This window comes from Aspergillus chevalieri, chromosome 4 (assembly GCF_016861735.1).
Source record: "Aspergillus chevalieri M1 DNA, chromosome 4, nearly complete sequence".
In the NCBI taxonomy this organism is placed as follows: domain Eukaryota; kingdom Fungi; phylum Ascomycota; class Eurotiomycetes; order Eurotiales; family Aspergillaceae; genus Aspergillus; species Aspergillus chevalieri.
Window position 1 is genome coordinate 130,978 of NC_057365.1, and position 25,382 is coordinate 156,359.

Here is a 25,382-nt window from a genome sequence, read left to right on the forward strand (position 1 = left end):
TAGGACTGGCTCGTCAGGTTCAAGTTGCAGCGGTGCAGTCAGTGGTCCTATATGGAGCAGAGCTCTGGTGGCAGGGCCAAAAGCATCGGCTAGCGGGTATACAGCTGATGATCAATTGAAAGGCCCGAGCTATTACTGGCATGCTGAAATCCGCTCCGGTAGGGCCACTGGTCCGAGAGGCGGGTCTGACACCAGCAGAGGGTAGCCTGAGCTCAGACACAGCTTAAGCGACACCCACCCTGCTCTGAAAACACAAGGAGAGCACTCCGCTCGAAAGTCCTGCACGTACAGGCGGTTTGGGGCGAAGAAAAGGACTAGAAAGATAACAGAAGGGGCCCAGTTATGTCCCTGGGAGCTTGGAGCATGCTCCTTGGACACAGATCGATCCCAGAAGCGGACTGGAACTTCACCCGAGCTTATTCTAGATAATTTGACGGGAGACAAAAGACATGGCCACAATTGACCCTCAGATTGATGATGCCAGCGCTCTGACGAAGAGAGGGGGGTTTAAGAAGCAATAGCGGTCAGGAGCAATACGAAAGAAAACAGACATGAGTTGAAATCTAGCGTGGTGCATTTTATTGAGACTGCTTTACTCAGGCTGCTCAGGTTTACTCAGTGAGCAAAAAGCGGCGAGGGGTGAGCACTCAAACGGAAAGGCAAAGCCTTCAAAGCGTCAAGAAAATCAAGTACATATGCAGACCCAATCAAATACGGTATGTGGTATGCAAGGATCCACGCGTTTGCATGAGCTGAATTGGTCTGAGTGGCTTTCAGGGAGAGGTCTTGAAGACTTGGGGCAGAGAGAAGGAGTGAGAGTGGGTGTAGAGACATCGAGTTGATTTCCTGATCTGTACATCACGTGTCGCAGTGTACTTCACCTCTTCTTAGCGTACTTGTACTTCTACTCCAGACAACCTCCACACTGTTAGCAGTACAGATACAGCTGTGCAGATCCAGTTCGACACTTGTTGAGCTGAACCCCGTCTCTCCGAATCACATCAATAAATCCTGCGTCTTTCCCCACCGATCGGATCCGCCTCGGTTGGTTTCTGTCAGCCGCAGCTCAGCTCATCAATCACGAAAAAAATGGCGCTCCAAAAAGAACAAAAGGACTCTGCTCGTCTTTCTTCTTTTCCCTCCATGCTGTGTCGCTGTCTCGCTCCAGTTGCGCCATGACATCCGCTTCGTTGTCGCAAGGACCGGCCTGGGGGCAGCGATGGCGCTCCTCCACGGCCTTTATCGTCGCTACTATGGCCATGGCTCTTTTTACCGGTGCGTTCTATTCTGACTGCAGGCCAAAAGTGACGGTTGCTGATGTCGCTGCGCCTCATAGATTCCTTCCTTTATACCTTCGTCGTCCCGATCCTGCCTTATATGATCGAAACCCGCATCGGCTTGGACCCTGAATACACTCAGCGCGTGAGTTTTGCGCTGCTGTCCCAGAGCGCTTTTGTTTCCGTCATCGCCAGCCCCATTATCGGCCATTACGCGGATAAATCAAGCACCAAGCGAGTATGGCTGTTGTCCTCGTTGGTCGTCTGCTTGGTTGGGACTTTCGCTTTGGCCGTTGCAACGTCTGGTGGGTTCTGGAAGAAAACCAAATTAGGGACAATCACTGACGATACTAGCGGTGGTCGTCTTCATCGGTCGGTTGGTTCAGGCGCTGGCTAGCTCCGTTATGTGGGTGATAGGATTCTCGACGATCGCGGATTTTGTCAAGCAGGAGCATCTGGGCAAAGTTTACGGTATTATTTCTGTCGCGGTAGCGGTGGGCACATCGGTCGGTCCAATGCTGTCTGGTATCCTTTTTGACTTTGGAGGATACTGGGTTGCTTGGTCGAGCGCGTTTATCGTTATCGTGCTGGACATCCTCCTCCGATTGTTGATGCTGGAGCGACCTAAAGACAAGGGCAAGAAACCTGGTAAGTACTTGTATATCCACTGGCGGACACAAGTTCTAACAATATATAGCAACCACAGATGTGGATCACCTTCCGGACCCCGAAAATGCGCCTCTTCTCCAACCGCAACCGCCTGAGGTGATACCCATTCAGCTCAGGATGCGCGAAAGAACTGGCCTGCGGTTTTATATTACCCTTTTCCAGCATCGCAAATTCGTTGCCGGGGCAGTCAGCTACCTCGTTTTCGCGATTCTGACCGCCAGCTTCGACACTACACTCCCTCTCCACGTTCGTGATGTATTTGGCTGGGGCAGTACGCAAACCGGGTTGCTTTTCGTGGCCCTCCAGAGTCCGGGTATTCCCCTGAGTCCGATAGTGGGCTGGATCAAAGACCGTCTGGGAACGCGTCACCCAATCACGGTTGGCTTTTTGGTGCTAGCACCTTTGACTTGGCTGCTTGGTGTTCCGGGTGATGAGCGATTTCCCTGGGCTAACGAAGGTGACCGAGGACATATTATTTATTCAGTCACCGTGGCTTTGATTGGTGTAACGATCTGTGCTCTGAATGGAGCGGGGACCATGGAAGCTACCAGTATGTCATCTGCTCTATTTTCATGTTCCGTCTAATATTTTTAGTGGCCGTCGACGAAATCGAATCGAAACAACCCGGTATATTCGGTCCCAATGGCGGATACTCGCGTGCCTTGTCGATTTCTAGTATGGGCTGGACGCTCGGATCGTTCATTGGGCCTCTACTATCTGGAGTTTTGGTGGAAGAGGGTGGCTATTACGCGATGTGCTGCGTTCTCGGTACGCTTCCCATTTTTCACCATACTATGACTGTCACTAACATACCTAGCGCTTATCTGCTTGGCATCATCGATCAACGCCTATGTGAATCTGAGTGCTACCTGGGATCCTGGTGATGAAGTGCAAGAACAGTCCTAAGCGTTCCATATTTTACAATGGGAGGAGGGGAGGAAAGTTCATGCCAATGAATTTAACTGTCCTGCAGATTTACCGACAAATTCCATACAAAGAATGTAACCTCGCAGCCGTCGCTTAGAAGGAAAGGGTCTGGCCGGCGGTACCATAGACCGCATCGCGAACCTTCCCAGGTCCAACAAGGTCATAGTCATAGGGCACACTGGTCAGGGTGCCCTCCTCAGCAGCGTTCTCGCCATCGCCAAAGTCATTGTCCTTGGCAACCGCGTATCCGTCATCGGTCGAGTACAAAGGCTTTTTGGGATTAACCCACTGGTTGCTCTCGACGAGCAGTTGCGCACCTTGGCGGGTGTTGATGCCGTCGCTAACGTCCTCGAAGTAGTTGTTGTATAGGTGACCGGTACCGAAGCGGAAGGACGGGCCGCGCGAGTTCAGGTTGTACCAGTAGTTGTTGTTGAAGGTGATGCGGAGGTGGCCCTTGTCTTCGTCGCCGTTGCTGTCCGAGTGGCCGACCAGAGAGGCCTTCCAGTGGTCGTGGATGAAGGTGTTGGAGACGGTTACGTAGTCGGCGGCGTGGGTGAGCTGGTCGTGTTAGTCCATAATATTTGGATTGGTATACGGGGGTGCATACATCAACGAGGCCATCGTAGTAGTCCTTGTCGTGGTCACGGTCAGAAGAGACGTCGCAGTGGTCGATCCAGACGTTGGTGGATTTTTCTATTTCATTAGCCCCTCTTCTCCTGCTTTCCTAGGGGGGTATACTTACGGACAGCAAGGGCATCACCATTGTCAGCCAGAACCTTCTTAACACCCAGGTTCCGGATGATCACGTTGGAAGCTTCCTTGACCATACTACTCCCATCAGCACATCCTCACTACATCCGGCGAGGAGAGAAACCTACATGCCAAAACCCTCAAGCATAGCACTCGAGTCCTTACCAATAATACTCGTGTTACTTCCAACCTTGACCTGATCAGCCGTCTCCTTGATAGTCCCATCCACATAAATGATCTTGGCATCGTCACCAGACACAGCAGATGAGAACTCCGCGTACGACGAAACGGTGGTCGTAGTACCGCCGACACCACCAGTAGTGCCGCCGTTCAAGCTGGCGTAGCCGTGAGCAACGTCGCTGACGCTGGCACGCTTAACATGGTTAACCGTTGGCGTGGGAGCGGCCAGCGCGAGAGAAGCGAGGTAGCCCGTAGCGAGGGCCGCGAGAAATCTGAAGTTTGCCATTGCAACAAAGGGAAGGTCAAAGTGCCAGACTTTGAATTCAAACAAGAAACGAATTAAAAGGGAATGAACGGAGGCTGTTGGATAGCCAGAAACCCGGCCGGGCGAGCAGAGGGCTTTATACTCCCACCGGCGCCAAAGCGTTGAGACATGTCGTTCTTGGCAGATGCAAATGTGAGAAGGAATTGATCTGCATGAAACGTCCAACAAGACCGTAAATCACCGACGTCCTCGATATAAATGCGGTGATATTAAGACTTGCTCGATGTGGTTGTTCTGTCGGCGCTGTTCGTTTCGGGGTTCGTCCGCCAAGCGTGTCGGGGTTTCAGGTGTAGGGCTTAACTTGGCGCTTGAGTCAGGAGATTTCTGCTTTGGAATAAAGTGATGGCATGATTCATGGCGTATTTTGTAAAGGCAGATTAATAAACATGTTCCGGGTAGAGTCTGGACTGGTTGACTGGACACGGAGTACGGAGTAGAGCTCTTTCAACGCCACGAAAGAGTACATTAGTTGTATGTATCAAAGCTTCACAATTAGTACACAGGAGGGTCAATAGATTGGCTCTGACTGATCCCAAAAATTACGCTGCTATACCAACAGCAACTCCGTAGCCTTATCCTCAACATCCTCGGCGATGAGTCTTCGAGGGTACAACGAGATCATAACGACAGGGCATTGTCCCTAACTAGCTCTTCTGGTTTTTGTAATTCCAAAACCGACTCATAAAAATCGAGTCTGGGAAACACGATATATGATTGAAATGATCCAAGGCGTGTTGAGTAGCCTTAAGTCGCTTACCTCTTGTTGGAGCAAACACAGGTACAGCTCCCAGGCTTTTATACCCCATCACTCGGTCTCCATCATGAAGAGGCACGCCCCCCTTTTGACCATCGTATCATATGGTGTAATCCGCTCTACCATTCAGAAGCCCCGCTCGGTCATTGCTGTTGGCGGCCAGCTCTAGGCGGAGCTGGCCCATTGCAAAGCCGGGATTGATTTGCCGGTTCATCTTGCTCTTGAGCCACATATCTTGGTTTCTGTAGATCTGTCGAAATTCTGACCATCCTGTTTCGAGGACTATGGTGGGATGTGCATTCCCATTGGGTCTCATCTCGATGTGACTCTTGATATGGTCGGCAATGCAAGAGTGGCGCCTCGAGTTCTTTCAGCTTTCGTTTCTGGGCACTTGTGCTGCGGTCGTCAGCACCAGGTCTTTGGTCCTCGTTACTCTTCAGACACCGACATACGCAAGTACATTCGACTGTATGCGCTCAAAGAACTCAAGGTAAACTCCGTGATGATCAATGGCGATTGGAGGCTAGCTATGAAGAGTATCAGATAAGGGAGCTTTGAATCACAAGACAGATATGGAACCCACTAGTTGTTGAATACAGCAGGGTGTTCATTCCTGACCATCCCGACGATCCCCGATAATTGTGTTGACTCTTATGCCTCTTTTGGCTTCAACTACCGCGTGGATTGTCTTCCCCACTTGTGGCTTGAGGGTTGCCATCCGTGTAGGCCATGAATCGCCTTTCACCTGATATCCAATTTATAACGGCACCCTGTTGAGTGTCCATTCGGACAGGTTGCATTTGAGGTTTCGCTGCCTGATCCAGAAGTCCGATAATAAAGGCGTTAACGATTGATCCGTCATCCGCATTCGGGAACTCGTCCTTCCTCTTGTTCAAACCGTGCCAACAGAGTAGCTGCCGCTGTTCTCAAAGCATTGCTATCGTGTGTTCTTTGCTTGATCTCAAGTGAATCAGCCATTATTCCCTCTTGTAAACGCATGAAGCTGTAAAGAACCGGGCCAGCGGCGGTCTCCCAGTGATTCCATCACTGGCTACCAGGAAGCAAATCATTGATCGCTATCTCAGTAACCTGAATGTAATCTACGAACGAATCAAGATTCAGCCTCCCGTTTTGAATTTTTTCACTTCCAACTTGGGAATTATTCCAGAGTTGAAGTTGCAGGACAATGGGCTCTATGACAGAGTGCCAAACCCGTGTTTCTTCGACCCCAGAGCCCCAGATATCCATGACCATCCCCTCAGTTTTCCACCTGGTAGTGACAGTTATAACCACCAACAATCTGTTCACAACCTGATTGGGAGTATATACGCGCCAACCGTCCCCCCGTCGAAGCGCCTTTATGCTTTCCCAGGAGACGGTCTGGGGGTTCACCTCATATTGAAAGAAGCGAACATCGCATGGTAGGAACACGCTTCGATCTCTCGCCAAATGGTTAAGGCATGGTATGTTTGCCCCTTACCTTGCGCAAGAGAAAATGAAATAGGAAAGATGGGAAAACATGACTAATGTTTACTCTATCAATAGGGGATCTGAAGGGGATGCTACCTTCGCGGAACTTTAGCATTCAAGAAAGTAGGGTCCAACTGCATCCTTTGTTGATATTCAAGATCAGCCTCGTATTATGCTTGTAATGAGGCAAGACATGGCTCTGCCAGAGGAAGAGCTCTGGTGCGGAGAGACCTTGGCTATTTTGGCCGCCATGATAACCAGGATGGAAAACTTGTCCTCGGCAGGACATGTATATATCCCGGTAAGAACCAGTTCTCTCATTTCCTTCCACGTATCTCCTTTTCATTGAGTGCTTACTGAAAGATATGCAATTTCAGGTCCTCACCCTTCTCTTTTATAGGAAACCTGAAGGGAAGAATTCTCCAGGCGTACTTCGATGGCTCCGCTCTTAGGGTTTGGACATCACAAATCTACGATTTTGAACATAATGCCATTCAGCGACTCAATGCTTTTGTACAGCACATGGCAAATGCTCCTGTTAGTAATACCTTTGGTGGGGAAGAGGTTGTCCCGGATTGCAGCAGAGGAGGATCGATTGATTGACGCTGCTATGACAGAGTTGATAGACCGGTGAGTTGACAGAAAAGCTATAGTATATCTAATAGGGCAGAACTCCATGAATATGCCAGTCATTATTTACAAGAGATACAGACCAGCCCCCGACGGAAGTTCTTTTTTTCCAACCGTAGGCCAAGCAGCTCGAATGCTCGATGATATGCGTAAGCCACAGACCAACGCTAGCATGCGCTGATAGCCCGACAAGCTGCATACGGATCCTCAATTCTATACGCAAATCGCGTTTTATTCCTGAGAAATCCTCTGCGATATTCCAGACAGCGGCCACCATCCAGCAACCGGCCCGCACAGGCCTTATCCACTGCATATCGAAAGAACTGCGTATTTCCGCGGACATTATCCCCGGCATCACTGATCATGCTGTTCACTTTGAGGGCATAACCGATGCAACTTGCACAGTGTGATTCATCGTGGTCGGCTCGGCGGTAGAAGAATAGGCCGGCTAGATAAGTTAACCGTGGATGATCTCCGGCGGAAAAGGGGATAGCTTACCAATGGCGAGTGCAAATATGGCTAAAATAGCGAGAGATAGAATTGGCAACGGCCGTAGGAGCAACATGATACTATGTCGATGTGTAATGTGGTCTGTATCAACATTCGAAGGATTCTTCAAGAACGCTGTCAGATTCAGATTGGCACGTGGGGACTGCAAATCCGGGGGGAACCGGTTTCGCGCTAGTCCGATTTAGTAACTGTCATATCAACAAAAAAAGATTGTGAAATTTTCCAACTGTGAGATCCATATTTGCAATAGGAGGAAACAACCGGCATCCGACGGCATTGAATCTTGGTCCAAATAGTCGAGGATGAGATGGTGTCGTAAATATGGATGGATGCAAAAAGTTGACACATGCTCTAGGCAGGGTTCTGCCTATGAAGAACCATACTTGATGATCATGATCTTTCTCAGTCTTGTATCTTCACTTCACCATATCTCAACTTCTTCACATCCATCTCCATCTATAAGCTTTCTTATTTCTGCCTGCACCATGTCTGAAAACGAGAATCCAAATCCCCTATGGTCACCAAGTGCCCCACCCCACTTCTAGACTGACCAAGATCCTGGGAGGACCTCTACCATTCGCTGATAGACAGCAACAGGCTCAAAATTACATAAGAGACCTGAAAGCCATTTACACCTCGATCAACGATTTCCCATATCCCGCTTTGATCGCCCATTCGCTACCCATAAAGTGCAGAGAGTTGCATTTGGAATAACGGGTGCTATCATGTCAACCGAAGCCATGTTTCTTTACAGCTGGTTCCAGGACTATCAATCATTTTCCTCTTTACTTCCCTGACCGAAGGTATCTACAGTCTATGCAAGTACTAATGAATATCTGGACAACCAGGCGCAGAAGCCGCTTAGTCTCCGCGAAAGCGCCTAAGAGCTTTGCTACCAGATGATGTGGGATTTCAATTCATAGCCGAGAAAATTTCCCAATCAGGTCTCTCCCCCTTCCGGGCTCACTTCATGGTAGAATCAGGGTATGTGAACCCTAATGCAAAAATTACCTATTGGAGACCACGCTAATTTCCGCCCATAGAGATCTCGACAGAGATTCTTTTCTCAAGGAGGACTTGCTTTTGCTGCAAACACTCTTGTCGTTGTTGTTAAACGCCTTGTAGTGTGATCTACCCAATCAGTAGCGACAAAAAGTTTCATGAATAGATCTTAATAAGAACCTTTACCAAGGTTGCCAGTGAACCCTGTGATTACCAGGTATCATCTTTATTGCTGCAATTCGGGTCATATAGGTTGATATTGTACTCCTTGTACAGGTTCATCATGGAAGCTCCCTGAGAGTTCTGGAATAGGTGAGTAGCAAGGAAGATATGCTCTTTTCATGAATAGTCAGCATATCATTCTTCAAAGAGTGTCGGAAGAAGACAAGATATTTCAACGTACCCTCTTCTACCTTGAAGACTCGACGCAAACAGGAATTCTTCTGGCGGTGTGTAGGACTGGTTATCACTCCATTGGTGTGCCGCTGGAGACTGCTTGACACCCTGTTTTACTGGCTTGGAGGGATCCTTGTTCGCGCCACTGCCTTGCTCTTGATGGTTGCTGGCTTTCACTATTTGAACCACACGCTGTCTCTGGGTTGAGACAAGAAATGTTAGTAATATTCTCAATACTTTTAAGAATATTTCTGGCTGGAAGGTAGACCATACAGAACTTTGGACTGTCCTTTGCACAGCATGACCCAGCAGTCAGCGTCAAACGTTAGGGCTTAGATATCTTTGGCTGAAATCTTGTCTTTCTGGGGTTTGATGGTGATGGTGATGGGGACGGGACGATCAAGGCAGATTCGGGCTGTGGGCACCTTTCGCGGTGCGCCTCGCTGAGCCTAACTACGAGTCAGGCCCCACACAGAACGTGACATCTAACTATAGCTCGTTTTATAGTTAGTCGCATATTCTCTTCAACTGAACAACCGATATTAACATACCACTATCAGAATCCTTTCACGCTTTATATTAACCATGTCGGGCATACTTCTCTTCTGCACGGCCCAAATGCCGGCCTCGGTACACCCCGCGACACCCCCCATCTGCACCATTGACATGCCAGACTAAACCCGATCACAGGTAATCCATCGTCTAATGACCGACTGCACCACTCCACCTCTGGCATCCAACATCTTCAGCCTAGTTCGCAATCCTGACCAGCCCACTCTCGACAACCCAAACTCCAACCCACCTATTGAAGATTTCCAAACGGGCTTTGAAGGATACTCCGACACGGACCTCAGACAATATGCCAAACAGCGCACTACTGATCTCAGATGTCAGAGAAACCACAGTCTAGTTGCTGAATGGATTGCAGTTCTGGATCAGAGATCTGTGGCAGAGGGAAATGTGGTCATGCATCATTACATGGAGAAGTCAGCATGGGAAGGCATGTTACAGGACGCAGAGGAGGAGGTGTTCATTCCAGGACAGGCAGATGTTAATGAGGCAAAGGACTCAATATGGTGGATGTGGAGGGTGCCATTTTCGTCGGCATTCAATCTCTGGAATAGTGTGGAGAGTTTGGAATGGGAGGGGCTTGAGTTGTACTCCAGGTTTGAGTATTTGGGTGAGGATGGGGTCGTGCAGACGCATATTCCGGACCAGATTGTATCGGGGGGTATAGTTGATCCTAAGAATATGATATAGAGCGAATATGGTAGTTTTGCATTATGAAACTAGCACTAAGGCTCAAGAAATTGAAGACATGCTACCAGGAGGACGCCGGTCTCATCCACATGCGAGTTGTCTGCTTGAACATCATTGATCATCCAGGAACAGTCTATCATGCCGGAGTTAGCCCCATGCTTGTCATAGCCTTAGATGAAAGCTGGTAAAATCTGTTGACATTTAAAAGCAATTATTACACCGGCAATGCAGAGGTGCTAATGCTATCAAAAACATGGGATGAAGTTTGTCATCATCATGACAAAAGAATCAATCTCTATCGGGGTTTACCTCGAAACATGCTCTCCTTGAGTCGGACACCAATACCTTCTATAGAATCGAACTGATCTGTTTAGAATGAAGGGGGTTTAACAATTACTAAAGTCAGAGAACAAGATCAAGAGCAGAGAGAAGAAGAAGAACCAAGAGCAACATAGACCACGCAGGCCGCCAAGAATGCAGTAATTGTGGTGTTTTTGGGCGTAATAGGCTTAAATCTCCTATCTGATAGTTACAGTCAACTTGTATCACTATATAACTACATATAAAACTTCCTCATACAAAATGCAAAATTACTGCCTTCCTGTCAGGTGATTCTGCCACTCACTGTCTGTCTTCATTAAAATGTACACCACTTTTGCTCCTTCATTTCTCTACAATTATCAACTATACATGTTTGCGCTTATGTGGATTTTATATTTCCCTCTATCTACTAATATATATATATTACTCTGCTTGTTAGCTACTTTAATGCTTTAACATAAAGACATGGGAATAGAAATTTCGATGACAAAGGTTCACGCCATGCCATGGAAAATTTCCCATGGGCATTAGAAGACCCTTAGCGGCCAGAGACTCATGTCAAAATATTTCCTCCTGATAGCAAAGCCTTGTAGTATTTCCTTGCTGTCCATAATAATAATAGGGTGCTTTTTGGTCCTTGAACTTTATGTTTATTGCGTTGATACTGCTACCAGTAATGTACACACCCAGCCTGAAACACAGCCCAATGAATATTCAACCACCGCTTTTGGTCACTGCAGCATTTGTGTTTGTCTTGCTTTGGCTTCCTGCAGCAGCGAGCAGTAACGCCATCTCCACGGGGTTGATCTTTTAAGCCTTCTCACTGTCAAAGCAGCCCAACACTCCATCACCATTGTAGACCATGTCATCTACAAACACATGATGTTAGCTTAATGGACATGTGTTGGATGTGAGGTGGACATACCCAAGTAAGCCGCCTGGTATTCACACCGCCGCCCCAAGGGCAAGCGCTCAACATCACCAATGGTGAAACTGATGAATTCATCTAGGAAATACATCCACCGCACTTAAAGAATGCCTGGCCTTTCCGCTAACCTGTTGGGTCAGTAAATCTCATCATTCAGACTAGACTAGCACTTACCCCTTGACTGGACTCAACTTGCCCTGTATCACGGGCTCGAACTAGTAGGTGATAACGAAATGAGATTCCTATCTAAACTAGTGTAGCCATCGACGAGAATATCGAATCTGGAAAGAAGAAAAAGAAGGGAAAATCTATCTAACTGATGAAGGGGTTTTGTAGGCATTGTGCAACAGGACTCATACCCCCGTTTGTCTTGGTTGCTCATATAGCATCGTTTGGCGTGTTAGCGCCGTTTGTCTATTCGAATCATGCCCTATGATCCGACACCTGTCCTACATCCAGGGGCTTGAATGTTCGCATTGTCCAGTTTATATCTCTCGACAGATGAAGAAAGTTTTGACAGATTGAATTTGACAGTCTGACTTAAAGCTCTGGATAAATTTAATGAATCCTCCTTTATACACTAGCTACAACTTATCGCCCTAAACCATTACTTATGTGAGCAACAGACTTCCATAGGGAACAGTCAGGTCTTCATGTTTTGGTCTCCTCCTTTTGCGAATTCTCAGGGCAAAAACCATCAAAGTATGCTTGAAGAATCCTTCCTTTGAGATTTCCCATGAAAGAAAAGACAAGGACCTAAATTGTTTTGTAAAAGTCAGATAAAAAGGAAATAATTTGAAGGGACTGAGCTCTTACTGGAATGTATACATGTCCCTCTGAGTGAAGCCTGCATCCTGATCATGGTGGCAGCCAAAATTGCTAGAATCTCTCCCCAGTGGAGGATCGATGTCATTTCTCAATATAAGCATGACATGAGGTCGGCCTTCAGTATCGACGTAAGATTCAGCAGGACTCTAATTGGGGGTATCTGGCTGCTCTGCAAAGATGATGTTCCTCTCAGAGTCCCTATCAAGAGATATGGACATTAGCTATGACCTTAAGTATCTGGAAGGGGGACACAATCTGACAGAATCCATTAAGTGAGAGACCGAAGATTGTGCCTCTCGCGTCTTGTCCCTAATCTTAGGTATGAGCCAAATCCCCAGGACATCTCATTTGCAAGTATTGAGAACTCATACGGCCCGATAGGTTGTATGTATATTCCTCAATCCGGGTGTGAACGGCTTTTGGGTGATTATAAACTCCGTCATGTGAAAAGTTAGTATGGTATTTATCGATGTTTGGAATGGGGTTGAAACACGGGCTTGGTATCTCGTCATAGATCTCATTGTCTTGCAACTTCAACTCCTCTTCTCTGACTCCTAAAAAGTTGGCTGTAACCAATTCTAAGGCAACAGGCGCAAGTTCAAATCGATCAAACATATCATTCAGGTCATTGAGATAGCATTCAATGGTTTGCTGCCTGTTAGCCAGTGATGGAATAACTGTCCGAGGCCGAGGTGAATCCACGCTTTTAGATATAGTGTAGACCCGGCTGGCAAGAATTCAGAAGATAGAGTCGATTGGAAATTAGGCGATGAATACGGTGAGAATAGGTAAACAGATGGAGAGATTGGACACAGGTGTGGCAAAATAAAAGGCAAATTAGGACCGATGCTTATGCCACCAAGCTTGAACTGTTCTGTCTACGTGATGGCCACCTTTATTGCTCTACTTAGAAAAATCGTTGAGCGACGGAACGACGTGCTACTTATTACTCCGTACTAGGGTAAACAATTCAATTCAATATCGGACACTACCACACGCGCCTGTAAATATATCATCAAATCATGCTATATGGTCATCATTATGCTAAAATCAAGTTATAGAGCTCCCATAAGACGCCTCAACGAGGCGTATCAATGCTGCAACACGTTAGCCGATTCTCCAAATATGAGATTAGATGCAAATCTTACAGTAACATCCTCCCACTTCTCCCAACCACGTCCGCGCACGTTCGCCAGATCCTCCATCGTGTACTGCTTGCCTGTCGTGAAGTAGCCCGCATTGATCTTTGCGTCGATTTCTACCCGCGAGTCACTGGGGATCATGTCCTCGGGGATGGGGATGCGCTCGAGGATCTTGATTCCTGTCTGCACGATGGCGTCGTGTTTCATGTTCGACATGGAGAGCATGCGGTCGATCTTTTTGATTCCGAGCCAGTGCAGGATGTCTGGCATGAGGGCTTGGAAGCGCATCTATTGTTCAATCGTTAGAATGCTTCAATCGAGAAGATGGATAGGTACGCACATCTCTCACGCCAGCAATGTTCTCCGTTCGAGTAAAGTACTTGTCGGCCGTGTCACCGCCCCGCTTGCGAGCATTGTAAACCAAGTACTTGATGACCTCGCCTAGGGCTCGTCCCTCCTTCCGGAAGTAGATCACGACACCGCTACCTCCATTCTGTGCTTCGCGGATCGCCTCACGGATTCCAAAAGCGAGGTATGGCCGACAGGTACAGATATCCGACTGGAAGACATCACTACCGTTGCACTCGTCGTGAATCCGCAGTGCCAATTTCACGTTCTCATCCGACACTCTCTCCGGAGGTCCAAAAATATAAACCGTCTGTCCACCAATAGGCGGGAGAAAGATCTTCAAATCCGGCCTAGTGATCAACTCCGGGTAACTGCCGCCAGTATGCTCAAATAACGTCCGACGCAGCGTGCCCTCATCAACCCCAAACCGCTCCGCAACACCAGGCAAATACCAAACCGGCTCAACAGCAACCTTAGTAACACGAACCTCACCACTCTCATCAACAACAATATTCCCATCAACCTCAAGATCCCCCTTCCTCACCGCCTCCTCAATCTCCGCCAACTTCATATTTGCCCGCGTAATCGCCATAGTAGGCCTAATATCCCAACCAGCATCCAACTCCTCCCGGAACTGGTTAACAATATCATGGCCATACGGATCCATCGAGACAATCTTCGTCTTATCCGCCCACGCCGGCTGCCAGGGGAAGTTGAACGTGGGCTCGCTGTTGCGGAAGTCCGGGCGGAAATCAGGGGGCAGGTCTCCGGCGGCGATGGCTAGGGCGTTGTAAATGCTGTAGCTGCCTCCGTGGGCGCCCATTGCGTTGCGTCGCTTGAGCAATGGGCCGCTGCGGGAGACGACGACGGGGCCGCGGGATTTGGCATCAGCGGCGCCCCAGGTGAGAGGGACGGGGTCGATTCCGCTTTGGCCGGGGTAGGTGGTGAGCTGGGGAGTTAGCTTCGCTCGCTTCCAAGGATATAGTAGAGAGACGTACGACAATGTGCTTGCTATAGCTGGTGGAGTTTGGTGCCTGAACAGGCGAAATTGGGGTATCCTCTGCCGTCATGATGGAGGTGAGGATGAATGGTGATGAGTGAGAGAATCAAGACAGTAACTGAGAAAGGAGAATGAGAGGGGAAGGAGAGAGGAAGGAGAGAGGAAGGAGAGAGGAAGGAGAGAGGAAGGAGAGAGGAAGGAGAGAGGAAGGAGAGAGGAAGGAGAGAGGAAGGAGAGAGGAAGGAGAGAGGAAGAAGAAGAAGAGGTGAAAAAGAGCAGCTGACGACGTGGTCATCTTGTGTCTCCCTTGGATGCAGCAAGCATGTGACCCCGCATCTTATCAGTATTGGTCAACCAGATAACTACGGTGCTTATTCTATATCATGTTCCTACTATTCCCGGTTATAGCTTGTCTGTCCCTTGTCTTCTGCTTATGGCTCTCCCAGTTATGAGTAGCCCTCAGCAGCTCTTCAGCTCCCCAGCTCTATCAGCTATACCAGCTCCATCAGCCCGGTGGATCACCTTTGCAGATCTCCGTCCCCAGGTTGGGCGTCAATACAGATACCAGGCAGTACATACAAGTAAGGAGGCTCTGTTGCCATCCCTCTACAGTGATATAGAACCGATACCAAATGCTACTAGTGTCATCAAGAAGAGAACCATGGTCCCCTCTAGCGCGCCTTTATCTTATCGTTATCTCAGATCGGGAGTCTCCGTCTCCCCACCTGATGGAAGTCCCCGCTGATATCATGAGGAACGACTCCCAAGGCACGCAAATGCAATCTTACTCATTGGTATCTGATAAATATAAACATTTCATAATTCTTCACGCATTAGCCATATAGCAGAATTTGCTAATCAAATCTATTTGAAATCGCAGTCGTCCCAGCGCTCAATATCTCCTCACTTTCCAAAAGTCGCGTTGGACCGCGGGTTCCGAATCGTCTTCTTAATAGTCTCTTCCACTTCATCCCAATCGGTCGTATCGAGTCGTTGAATGTCCACGTTGAAATATTTCCCAATCTGCATAAGCATGTTCCACTCATCCCGGTTGGACACAAACGAGATCGACACACCGACACGGCCGAAACGTCCCGTACGACCGATACGGTGCAAGTATGTCTGGTAATCCGCCTGCTTCTCCTGCTTTCCGGGCTGGTGGATTTCAGGGATATCCTGGGATGGTCAGCTCGCTACAACGGTATTCAGAGTTGCGAGGACGACTTACGTAGTTGATAACCATGGAGACGGTGGAAACATCAATACCTCTGGCAAGAACGTTGGTCGTAATCAGGACCTTAGCCTTTCCGGAACGGAATTCGTCGATGACAGCGTCACGCTGCGAACCCTCGATACCACCGGTCAGAGATGCAACACTGTGACCTTCCTGGATCATGCGCTTCTCGATTTCGGAAGCATAGACACGGGTCTAGACATTGTTAGATGAGCGATACAGAATCAGGCGGAGATCTACTAACCTTGACGAAAATAATAGAAGAACCCACGGTGAGAAGACCATACAGGTTAACAAGGGTCTGGTATTTGTCCTCGTCATTCGAGCAGTCAATGTAAAGTTGCTTAATACCCTCGACGGTCAATTCTTCGTGCTGCAGTGTAATCTCGTTCGCCGAGGGCGCAAATTTAGATGCATATCGGTGAACGTGGGCAGGGAATGTTGCGGAGAAAAGAACGACCTGGACGTCTCGGGGCAGCAGACTATAGGAATTAGTAACCACACATTTGTAGTGAAAAGGGGGTGAACGCACCCCTTGACACGAATACACTGGTCACCCAAACCCTGCTGGTCGAGCATGTTATCGGCCTCATCAAGAACAAGAACCTTGAGTCGAGCGGCGACCATAGTACGTCTCTTGATCATATCCATAACGGTACCCGGTGTGCCAACGACCACAGAGGCTTCCAATTTCGTAGGACGGCTGTTGGAGTCTGCAGGAACGGCCGTACCAATGAGAAGCCCCGTAAGGAACTGTCCCATAACCTGAACGACACCGACGATCTGACGAGCCAATTCACGAGTTGGGGCCAGGATCAAGGCCTGCGGTGTCTTTTGCATTTGCTCCGACGAGAGGTCGAGACGGCTAAGGATATTCAACACGAAGGCGGCGGTCTTTCCGGTACCCGACTGCGACTGTCCGACCAAGTTCTTCGGGGGGTTGCTCAAAAGCAGCGGGAGGGCTCTTTCTTGGATCTTCGATGGTTTGCGGAAGTTCATCGCGGACAGTCCCTTGAGGATGTTCTCATCTCTATGAAGTCGTCAGTCCAGCTCAGTTCTTGTAAAGAAATACAATCACCCACAATCCAAGGTCGGAAAAGTTCTTCACGGAGTATAAGGGGTTATTAGGGTCGTCTTGGAGGTCGCTAAGCTTGACTTCAACGTTGTATTCGGGCTCCTGGAGGTTGGAACCGTTCTGCAATTCCGAAGCTCCATCGTTCGGAGATACGGATTCGCTCCAGTCTATCTTCTCAGCAGGAGCTGTAGGATTCGTTAGATTCACGCTTCTGTTGGTGTTTCAACAATCGGCAAACGGTGTTGTACCTGCAGGTTCCGAGCCCTCAGGCTTCGAGACGCGGTCCGCGAGGGAGCCACCCGCCGGGGGTGCTTCAGTAGGCTGCTCAGCGGACATATTGATGGTTAATTAGGAATAAGAAAGGTCGAAAGGAGCTCAGTAGTTGTTTATTGGGATGGTAGGATAGGAGGGGCAGAGGCGACAGCGGGGCAGGTCAAGTTGCGCAGACAATCGAATGCTGACAGCGGGAAAGAGTCGATTCAATCAGCGACACGCGTGTAGACACGAAAACTCGAGCTCTGACAGGTCCAGAGCGCGGAACAAGCAGTGAATGGGCGAATGAGTCCAGCAAAGTCGACTCTCCAGAATGACGAACCAAAATCCATCATCCCACGCTAGCCCGTTTAGGAATATAGCCGAGCGGCTGGCGCTTAGTAGTGGTATTGTACAGTATGGTCACACCGCTTCCAGAAACGGTGCAAATGAGGTCATTTGGCTGTCAACGTGGCCTGACAGCTGGTGTATTGTATTGTCACAGGCACGCCTCCAGCCACTTTACTTTGTTCCCCGCTTGGCCCGCATTGCGTAGCCGTTGTTCGGGTTCGCATTCTCTCAAGGCCAGACTCACTCTGATTGTGTCTACTCTATTCAGTTGAAGTCGCACTTCTGGCTTTGTCAGACTCCCAGTTGATGCGCTAATTGAGCATGGCAACCCTGGATGCTGCTCCCCAATTCGGGGCAGAGCTGAAGGTATGCTTCCGGTACGTGGTATGCAGAAGATATGGGAGCTAACTTACGTGGTATAGGACTCGTTCAAGCCCGTGAACAATTGGGTACGTCTCGCGCATCACATCGATTTCCTAGCGTGGCTGATTAGGACAGGTGACGAACGGAATATCATGGCTCGACGAAATCCAACAATTCTACCGAGAACGCAGCACGATCGAAAAAGAATACGCCGCGAAACTGAACGCACTATGCAAGAAATACTCCGACCGCAAGGCGAAGAAGATCAGCCAACTCAGTGTCGGAGATACTCCTACGATGACGCCCGGATCGCTCGAGGCCGCATCGCTGACTACATGGGGTACACAGCTGACGGCTGTTGAGTCGCATGCGGGGGAACGGGACAAATTTGCCAACGATTTGCTTATCCAGGTTGCGGAGCCCTTGAAACATGCGGCTGTTCAATACGACGAGGTACGGAAATGTCATGTCGATTTCCACGCGAAGTTGGAGAAGGAACGGGACGCTTCGTACAGTGACCTGAAGAAGGTGAAGGGAAAATATGACGGGGCGTGTCAGGAGGTCGAAAACAAGCGGAAGAAGATGGAGTCGTCGTTTGACCATGGTAAACAAAAGTCTCAGGCTGCTTACCAGCAGCAAATCCTGGAGATGAACAATGTCAAGGTAGGTTGCTGTACCAGGGGTAAGGATGTCACTAATGGCTGCAGAATACATACCTCATCCACATTAACATCACAAATAAAATGAAGGAGAAGTTCTACCACGAATACGTTCCCGAGATGATTGACGTGAGTGCACCCGTCTAAAGTGGTTCAAAATGCGCTAATCAGGAATATGTCTAGGGCCTTCAAGACCTCAACGAGACTCGAGTAGCCAAACTCAACTCCCTCTGGTCCCTCGCAGCCGAACTCGAAAACTCGTACATGGCAAAGAGTATGGACCACATGTTGAACCTTTTGAATGAGATACCCCGAAATGCCCCGCATCTTGATTCGCATATGTTTTTGCGCCACAACGTCACCCAAACACAAGAACCTCCGAACTTGACATTCGAAGCCAGTCCTATCTGGCACGACGACGAATTGATCGTCACCGATGAAGCTGCCAAGGTCTTTTTGCGGAACTTGCTGAGCAAAAGCAAGACGCAAGTCCGCGAGTTACGGGTCGAAGCGGACAAGCACAAGCGGGAAGTGGACAGTTCGAGGCGGAATAGGGAGAGAGCGCGACAAGGTCAGGAGGGGGTTAGTGAGGTGGATGTTGTGCGGACTTTGTTCCACCAGCAGGAAGCCTTCCACGAGATTGATCGCAAGCGAGTGGCGGCCGAGGTGGAAACCTCTACGATTATGGCCGTGGTGGGTGACTTGTCCGTTGGAGCTCAGAATCACAACTTCAAGTCGCAGACCTTCAAGATTCCTACCAACTGCGATCTGTGTGGGGAGCGCATCTGGGGATTATCGGCCAAGGGCTTTGACTGCAGGGACTGCGGATACACTTGCCACAGCAAGTGCGAAATGAAAGTGCCTGCCGAATGTCCAGGAGAACAAAGCAAGGAAGAGAAGAAAAGGCTCAAGGCAGAGCGTCAGGAGCAGGCTACCTCCATGCCGCCACTCGACCTTGAAGCCTCGACTACATCATCCGCCGCTCCATCACTAACACGCAAGGACACCATGAACTCACTGAGCTCGGGCTATGCAACGAACGTCAACCGATCAGTGTCGAACGTGACATCTCAGCCCGCGAGCGGAGCGGAGACGCCAATATCGCCCGTACCACCCGTAGAAAGCAAACCGGCGCCGGTACGAAGGGTTCTCGCACCGCCTCCTGCAGCGTACATCAGTCCGCCACCCGAACCCGCACCAAAACCCAGCGAACCGAGGGGTAGAATGCTATACCCATACCAAGCACAGGGCGAAGATGAAGTCAGTGTACAAGAAGGCGACAGCGTCGTCATCGTCGAACCAGATGGTAAGCCACCACCCACCCTCCTTACTAGGACGCAAGCTAACAAAACAGACGGCTCCGGATGGCTCAACGTCCGCTCCGGCACCCAAACCGGCCTCGTCCCAGCCTCCTACGTCGAAGCAGCCCCAGCACCGGCTCAGTCGCCCGTCCCCTCCGTCACCGACCGTCGCAACTCGGTCTACTCCAACTCCTCTGCAGCAGGCCACGCGCCGGGCAAGAAGATCGGCCCAGCAGTCGCCCCTCGCCGCGGCGCAAAGAAACTACAATACGTCGAGGCGATGTACGACTACACCGCGCGGAGCGAGATGGAATGGGACATGGCCGAGGGCGACCGGTTCGTGTTGGTTAACCGGGACGGAGGCGATGGGTGGGCGGATGTTGAGCGGGGCGGTGTAACGAAGAGTGTTCCTGCGAATTATATCCAGGAAGTTTGAGTACCATGTACATAGATTGTTTTCTTGTGTGTATTTTGTTGCATTGCATAAGCGTGGTTTGTTTGTTTGTACAGTCGTGTATATGAATTGACTTGTCTATTCTAGTCTAGTTTGGCGTGACTTCGTAGTCCAATGGATGTCACTCTCAGATATTTATAGTTCTCCAACCCAGAACTGCGTATTCTGTCCAGGAAAAGCAGACATATCATCCAGACCGCAGAACCCGCTCTGATCCAGCGGCCACATACCCAACCCATTATCAGTGTTCTTCCCGCCCGTATCCAGATTATCCCAATTACTCTCCAGAATGGGTAACGGCAATTCTAATTCCAAATCAAGAGGAAGGTCTAACGGTGGCATTGGCAGGAGATCCGATGATGAAGCACTCGACGAAGCACTCGATGCTATCGAAGAAGTCGACGGAAGCGATCCACTCAGGCTCGGCACCGACGCAGAGGGAATATCAACTCCAGATATCGTCGTCGGCATCGTCTGCGATCCGCTAGTTCCAATCGTAAATTTCGACTCCGGCTCGGCATGCACATCCAACGACCGTCCCTCAGGACTCCTCCCAGCAACAGAAACCGGAGCAGACTGCGTCTGCATCGCAATTGACAACCCCGACTTCACACCCATCGGCCTCGGGGCAATCGGCAAAAACCCCTGAAACGGCCTCGCATACCTCCCATTCGGTTTCTGCGGCTCTTAGCCCCGTCCTTCCCATTCCCATATATGTATCTCCCTGGGGTGAAAGAAAGCATACCTTATGATGATGCGATTTACTCTCAACCTCCCTCCTCAGTCTGGCGTGTTCATCGGGGACCGCGCAGGGGGTGCGGTGGCAGATGCCGCATGTTGAAAATGGGCGGCCTTTGCGATTTATTTTTGTCAGGGGGCGGTCTGTCGTTTACCACTCCGTTAGCAGGTCGCGCTGCGAGCGGAATTTTCTTGGATTGTATTTTGTAGAAGGGAGGGAGGACGGACCGTGGTGTTTGCAGGTTGTCACGCGGTGGCCGCGGATGCAGGCTTCGCAGGAGTATTTGTGGCCGTTTATTAACATTTTTTTGTTTTTTTTTTTTTTGTAGAAGTCAACAGAGAAGAGCAGAATAGAAGAGAGGTAAAGTGGAGGTAAAGTAGAGGTAGGTAGAGCACTGTGTACAGGAAGACGATTTATACTCCATTATTACTCTCCATATGATACACCCACAACGCACCCATATTCCATAGAAACGAAGATCAGCGACCCAAAAGATCGCCTGTCCCGGAAAATCATCCTCACACCCGGAAGGGTCCACTGTGAGTACCAGTAACAATGAGGCATTTGCCGCAAATCCCTCATAAGCAATGCGGAGTCAGGACGCCGACTTGGAGAATTCTTCTGCCTGTCCATACATAGTATTTAGGCGTAATTAAAACGCTGCTGAGCCGTGGATTTGGTTTATTGGGACTGGTTCTGGGTGTTGGACCGGTGCTTTGGTCAGGTTCGGTTGGGTGCTCGGGTATGGTGTGGCGAGTACTCTATAGGAGTCTAGTGTGAAGGAGTAGGGACTTACCCATGTGAAAGTCCAGTGAGATATGGTATCTAGTGAGAACCATTGCTAGTCAGTACGCTCGAGTATCTATGGTGTGTACTATCAGGCTCGTTGCAATAACATCGTTTTAGCTTATGTGCGGCATTTTCATACCGAGGTTACCACCCTCACTGCCCCTGTGCCGCATTCCTGAAGTATAAATATAATGAGCCATTTTCTGCATTCTGTATCTGGTACAGATTCTATTTATTCTACAATAAAGTAATTATGCTACAACCTAGTGCACTTCACAGGTACACTCCGGCTGTCCCTGAACCTGTCCCTGTCCTTGGGCATGGCCCTGGCCTGCGGTAACGGTCACGGTGCTGACGCTGCTGTGCGTGAGAGTTACGATGTTGGTGTGGGTGGCGGTAGGCGTAGCGGTCATGTAAATAGTCGAAACGATGTGGCTAGGCTGCTCGTTCTGACCTTCTGCGCTGGCGTCGCTAGGTGTGGGCGTGCGCATAGGAACTGGTACGGTGGCCGCATTGTAAGAACCGTTGTCACTAGGAGCAGCGCTGTGGCTGGGAGCAGCACCATTCTCGCTAGGGACAGTTGGCGCAGGCACGTCACTAGGGGCAGGCGCAGCATCACTAGGGGCAGACGGGGCAGGAACGCCAGTAGCAGCGACGTCACTCGGTCCCGCCGCAGACTCAGTCTTGGTCGTGGTCTGAGTTTCGTCGACAATGCTGGTGGTTACTGCGTCGACGGTGCTAGTTGCTGCCGCGATGACGGTGTGTTGTGCAGAGGCAGAAAGCACCACCGAAGATGGGGCAGCGCCCGAGATACCCTGTCCCAACTCAGAGCCACTGACGATCTTCTCAATGGCTGCCTCGGCGGCGATCATGACAATTGCTTGGGTGTTGCCGGTGGGGAGGTCGGGGTGGATACTTGCGTCGACGATGTACTGCGGTCATATTAGCATCTTGCCTGCTGTCAAGGAGGTGAGGGGTACATACCAAGTTCTCGGTGCCGTAGACCTTGGCGCTCGTGTCAACGACTGAAGAACCGTTCTTGCGTCCGTCGTCCGTGCCCATCTTTGCTGTTCCGAGATAGTGGTCACCAGCGGTCTTTTGCGCCAACAGGGTTTCGATGTCGCTGAAATCCTGAATCGAGAATCCCATTGGCGAGTTCTTGAGGTCCTTCACCAGGCCCTGCAAGAACCGTGTGGTCGCCTCCTTATCCTCTTCGGTTTGCAGATAAGGCTCCGTCTCGATGGTCGTCGAACCTTGGCCGTTGATACCCAAGACACCCGACGAGGTAGCGCCGTGCGTGAGGTACAGCTTCATCGTGACAACGCCGTTCTCGGCTGCGGAGCACGAGGCCTGGAAGTACCGAGTGATGCCGTCCGTTCCCTCGAGAGAAGTCCAGAACTGAAGTCTGTGGCCACCCTGAGTGAGAACACCAGAGGCCTGCTCATAAAGTCGCTGAACAATGGCACTCGGGCCGGGGATGACGCTGGATGTGTTGAAGGTAGTGAAGTTGGCGCGCGTGTCGACCTTGATCGTGAACATGGGATGATCCTTCAGGTTCTGGCCGACGGGGAGGTTAATCCATTCTCCGGACGGAGGGAGGGTAACACCAGTGCTACCGGACTGGACGTTCTTGAGCTGCTCGTCGGGACCAATACCAGAGTTGAAGAGGATGCGAGGAGTAGACATCGATCCAGCAGCGAGAACGACCTTTCCGCCTGCGCGGACGTGGATGATTTCAATATCACCGTTCTCCTTCTCGACTTCCACGCCAGTTACACGACCGCCGCGACGCACCAGGCGACGAACCTTGGTCAGAAGACGGAGGTTGAAGTTGTCCATCTCCTGAGCCAGAGGGAGATACGACCGCACAGGACCCGCGCGAATACCATCCGCCACAGACCACGACGGGTAACTGTACATCTGGTGTCTCTCGTCGGGATTCTCATGCTGGTTGACGTACTTCCAGCCGAGACGGTTCAAGAACGAAGACAGCACCTTGAATAGGCTCTGGTCGTACCGCTTGCCATCAGCAGAGGGGAGCATGCTACCGGCGTTGCGCTCGTACACCCGCTTGGCTGCGGCAGAAATGTCGTTCCACTTCCAGCCTTCGGGCCACTTGTCGTCAAAGTCGCGGCTGGGAGGGTGGATGAAGGACATGGCGTTAATAATTGTGCCACCACCAAGAACGCAACCGGCCATGCCAGCAGTGTCAGGGCAGAGGTAGTCGCTCACGAGACCAAGCTCAGACAGCGAGCTGCCCAGAGCGGGAACGTCGTAGGGAGTCAGGGAACTGTTCCAGGAGAGGATGTTGTCGGCGCCCATGGAGGCGATCGAGGCAGCACCACGCTCAATCAGGAGGACCTTCTTCTTTGTCTCAGCCAGACGCTCTGCGGCGACAATACCAGCCGCACCACCGCCGATAACAATGTAGTCGTAGGTAGCATTCGACACAGTCGGTGCCACGCTAGGAGTAGGAGTCTGGCTAGCAAGGGCCGACGAAGACGGAGTGGCACTGCCAGAAGGAGTAGTAGTTGACTTGGCCTTGGCAGCCCAGGTCGAGTACTTGGCCGACTTGGCCTTAGATAGGAGCACCTCAAAGGTACCGAAGCCAGCAGCGTGGTAGGAAAGAACAGAGGATGGCGAGCTAGGAGTAGTAGGGTTGGTCTTGGACAGGGCCCAGCCGAGGAAGCTGGTATCTGCGCTTGCCTTGAACGAAGTCGATGATCCAACAATGCAGCCTTTGCAAAGGAAGGTATAGGTGAGATGGGTGCTGTTGATGGACACACCGTCGGGGATCTCGGCAATGCTGGCACCCTGGTACACATCCGGGTTTGTGTACGAGGTGGCCTGGCGGAGGGTACCAACGCCAGAGTCACCATTTGGCCACGCGGCGATGAGGAGCGATTCGGTCATCGAAGGTGAAAGACTCACGCCTCCCCAGCCCTTCGAGTCGGACAGTGGCACGATCATCTGACCGATAAAGTCGGACTTGACGGTCTCAGGGAGAGCCATACCGAAGCACATGCCGGATTTCTCATCACACCAACGTTGGAAGTCGATGCCCGTAGCAGAGTCACTGTAGGCAGATGACTCGGTGGTTGAAGCGGCCACGCCAAGGGCCGTGGTTAGGGCCGTCAACCAGGTAAGAGAACGCATATCGACAATGTACCGGGCAGTGAAAAAAGAAAGTAAGAATCAAAAAGAATGAAAGGGTCAGCCGTCCCAGCAGCAACCCAAATGAACGACGGCAACAGCCGGAAAAAGAAAGAATTAAAGAAGGAAGAATACAAGAAAAGAAAAGAACGGTTTGCAGGAAAAAGTGGTCAGCCATTATGGACAGTTACCGGCTTCATATACCAAGCCAGGTCCCAAGCCAGAACGAGGGGCAACTCCCAAGAGCATATGAAGGATGACGGATAATTGCACTAATGATTTGAGCATATTAACC

The 25,382-nt window shown here is 50.2% G+C and overlaps 9 protein-coding genes across 9 annotated transcripts; 3 read left to right on the forward strand and 6 right to left on the reverse strand.

The window, feature by feature from the left end:
* Nucleotides 1-1,175: 1,175 nt before the first annotated feature.
* On the forward strand, nt 1,176-2,852 carry ACHE_40049S (putative MFS multidrug transporter; the record flags this gene model as incomplete). Its single annotated transcript, XM_043278205.1, has 6 exons — nt 1,176-1,275; nt 1,337-1,582; nt 1,632-1,925; nt 1,975-2,496; nt 2,541-2,714; nt 2,764-2,852. The coding sequence occupies 6 exons, from the start codon at nt 1,176-1,178 to the stop codon at nt 2,850-2,852; spliced, it is 1,425 nt and encodes a 474-aa protein (XP_043136007.1).
* Nucleotides 2,853-2,966: 114 nt separating this feature from the next.
* Nucleotides 2,967-4,089, reverse strand: ACHE_40050A (pectate lyase family protein; the record flags this gene model as incomplete). The annotated part of the gene is made up of 4 exons (XM_043278206.1): nt 2,967-3,431; nt 3,481-3,566; nt 3,616-3,701; nt 3,752-4,089. 4 exons carry the CDS (start codon nt 4,087-4,089, stop codon nt 2,967-2,969), a joined length of 975 nt encoding a protein of 324 aa, XP_043136008.1.
* Nucleotides 4,090-7,149: 3,060 nt separating this feature from the next.
* Nucleotides 7,150-7,547, reverse strand: ACHE_40051A (uncharacterized protein; the record flags this gene model as incomplete). The annotated part of the gene is made up of 2 exons (XM_043278207.1): nt 7,150-7,430; nt 7,481-7,547. 2 exons carry the CDS (start codon nt 7,545-7,547, stop codon nt 7,150-7,152), a joined length of 348 nt encoding a protein of 115 aa, XP_043136009.1.
* A 2,048-nt stretch (nt 7,548-9,595) lies between these two features.
* ACHE_40052S (uncharacterized protein) lies at nt 9,596-10,150 on the forward strand (the record flags this gene model as incomplete). Its single annotated transcript, XM_043278208.1, has 1 exon — nt 9,596-10,150. One exon carries the CDS (start codon nt 9,596-9,598, stop codon nt 10,148-10,150), a length of 555 nt encoding a protein of 184 aa, XP_043136010.1.
* A 3,168-nt stretch (nt 10,151-13,318) lies between these two features.
* On the reverse strand, nt 13,319-14,787 carry URG1 (putative GTP cyclohydrolase II; the record flags this gene model as incomplete). The annotated part of the gene is made up of 4 exons (XM_043278210.1): nt 13,319-13,324; nt 13,376-13,657; nt 13,710-14,666; nt 14,716-14,787. 4 exons carry the CDS (start codon nt 14,785-14,787, stop codon nt 13,319-13,321), a joined length of 1,317 nt encoding a protein of 438 aa, XP_043136011.1.
* An 833-nt stretch (nt 14,788-15,620) lies between these two features.
* On the reverse strand, nt 15,621-17,362 carry dbp5 (ATP-dependent RNA helicase DBP5; the record flags this gene model as incomplete). The annotated part of the gene is made up of 6 exons (XM_043278211.1): nt 15,621-15,893; nt 15,946-16,146; nt 16,196-16,433; nt 16,484-16,981; nt 17,034-17,211; nt 17,275-17,362. 6 exons carry the CDS (start codon nt 17,360-17,362, stop codon nt 15,621-15,623), a joined length of 1,476 nt encoding a protein of 491 aa, XP_043136012.1.
* A 588-nt stretch (nt 17,363-17,950) lies between these two features.
* ACHE_40055S (putative actin polymerization protein Bzz1) lies at nt 17,951-20,388 on the forward strand (the record flags this gene model as incomplete). The annotated part of the gene is made up of 6 exons (XM_043278212.1): nt 17,951-17,995; nt 18,052-18,078; nt 18,128-18,655; nt 18,700-18,780; nt 18,835-19,957; nt 20,006-20,388. 6 exons carry the CDS (start codon nt 17,951-17,953, stop codon nt 20,386-20,388), a joined length of 2,187 nt encoding a protein of 728 aa, XP_043136013.1.
* Nucleotides 20,389-20,541: 153 nt separating this feature from the next.
* ACHE_40056A (putative Cu-dependent DNA-binding protein) lies at nt 20,542-21,448 on the reverse strand (the record flags this gene model as incomplete). Its single annotated transcript, XM_043278213.1, has 3 exons — nt 20,542-21,084; nt 21,152-21,288; nt 21,373-21,448. 3 exons carry the CDS (start codon nt 21,446-21,448, stop codon nt 20,542-20,544), a joined length of 756 nt encoding a protein of 251 aa, XP_043136014.1.
* A 749-nt stretch (nt 21,449-22,197) lies between these two features.
* On the reverse strand, nt 22,198-25,090 carry ACHE_40057A (putative cellobiose dehydrogenase; the record flags this gene model as incomplete). Its single annotated transcript, XM_043278214.1, has 2 exons — nt 22,198-22,866; nt 22,919-25,090. The coding sequence occupies 2 exons, from the start codon at nt 25,088-25,090 to the stop codon at nt 22,198-22,200; spliced, it is 2,841 nt and encodes a 946-aa protein (XP_043136015.1).
* Nucleotides 25,091-25,382: the final 292 nt, after the last annotated feature.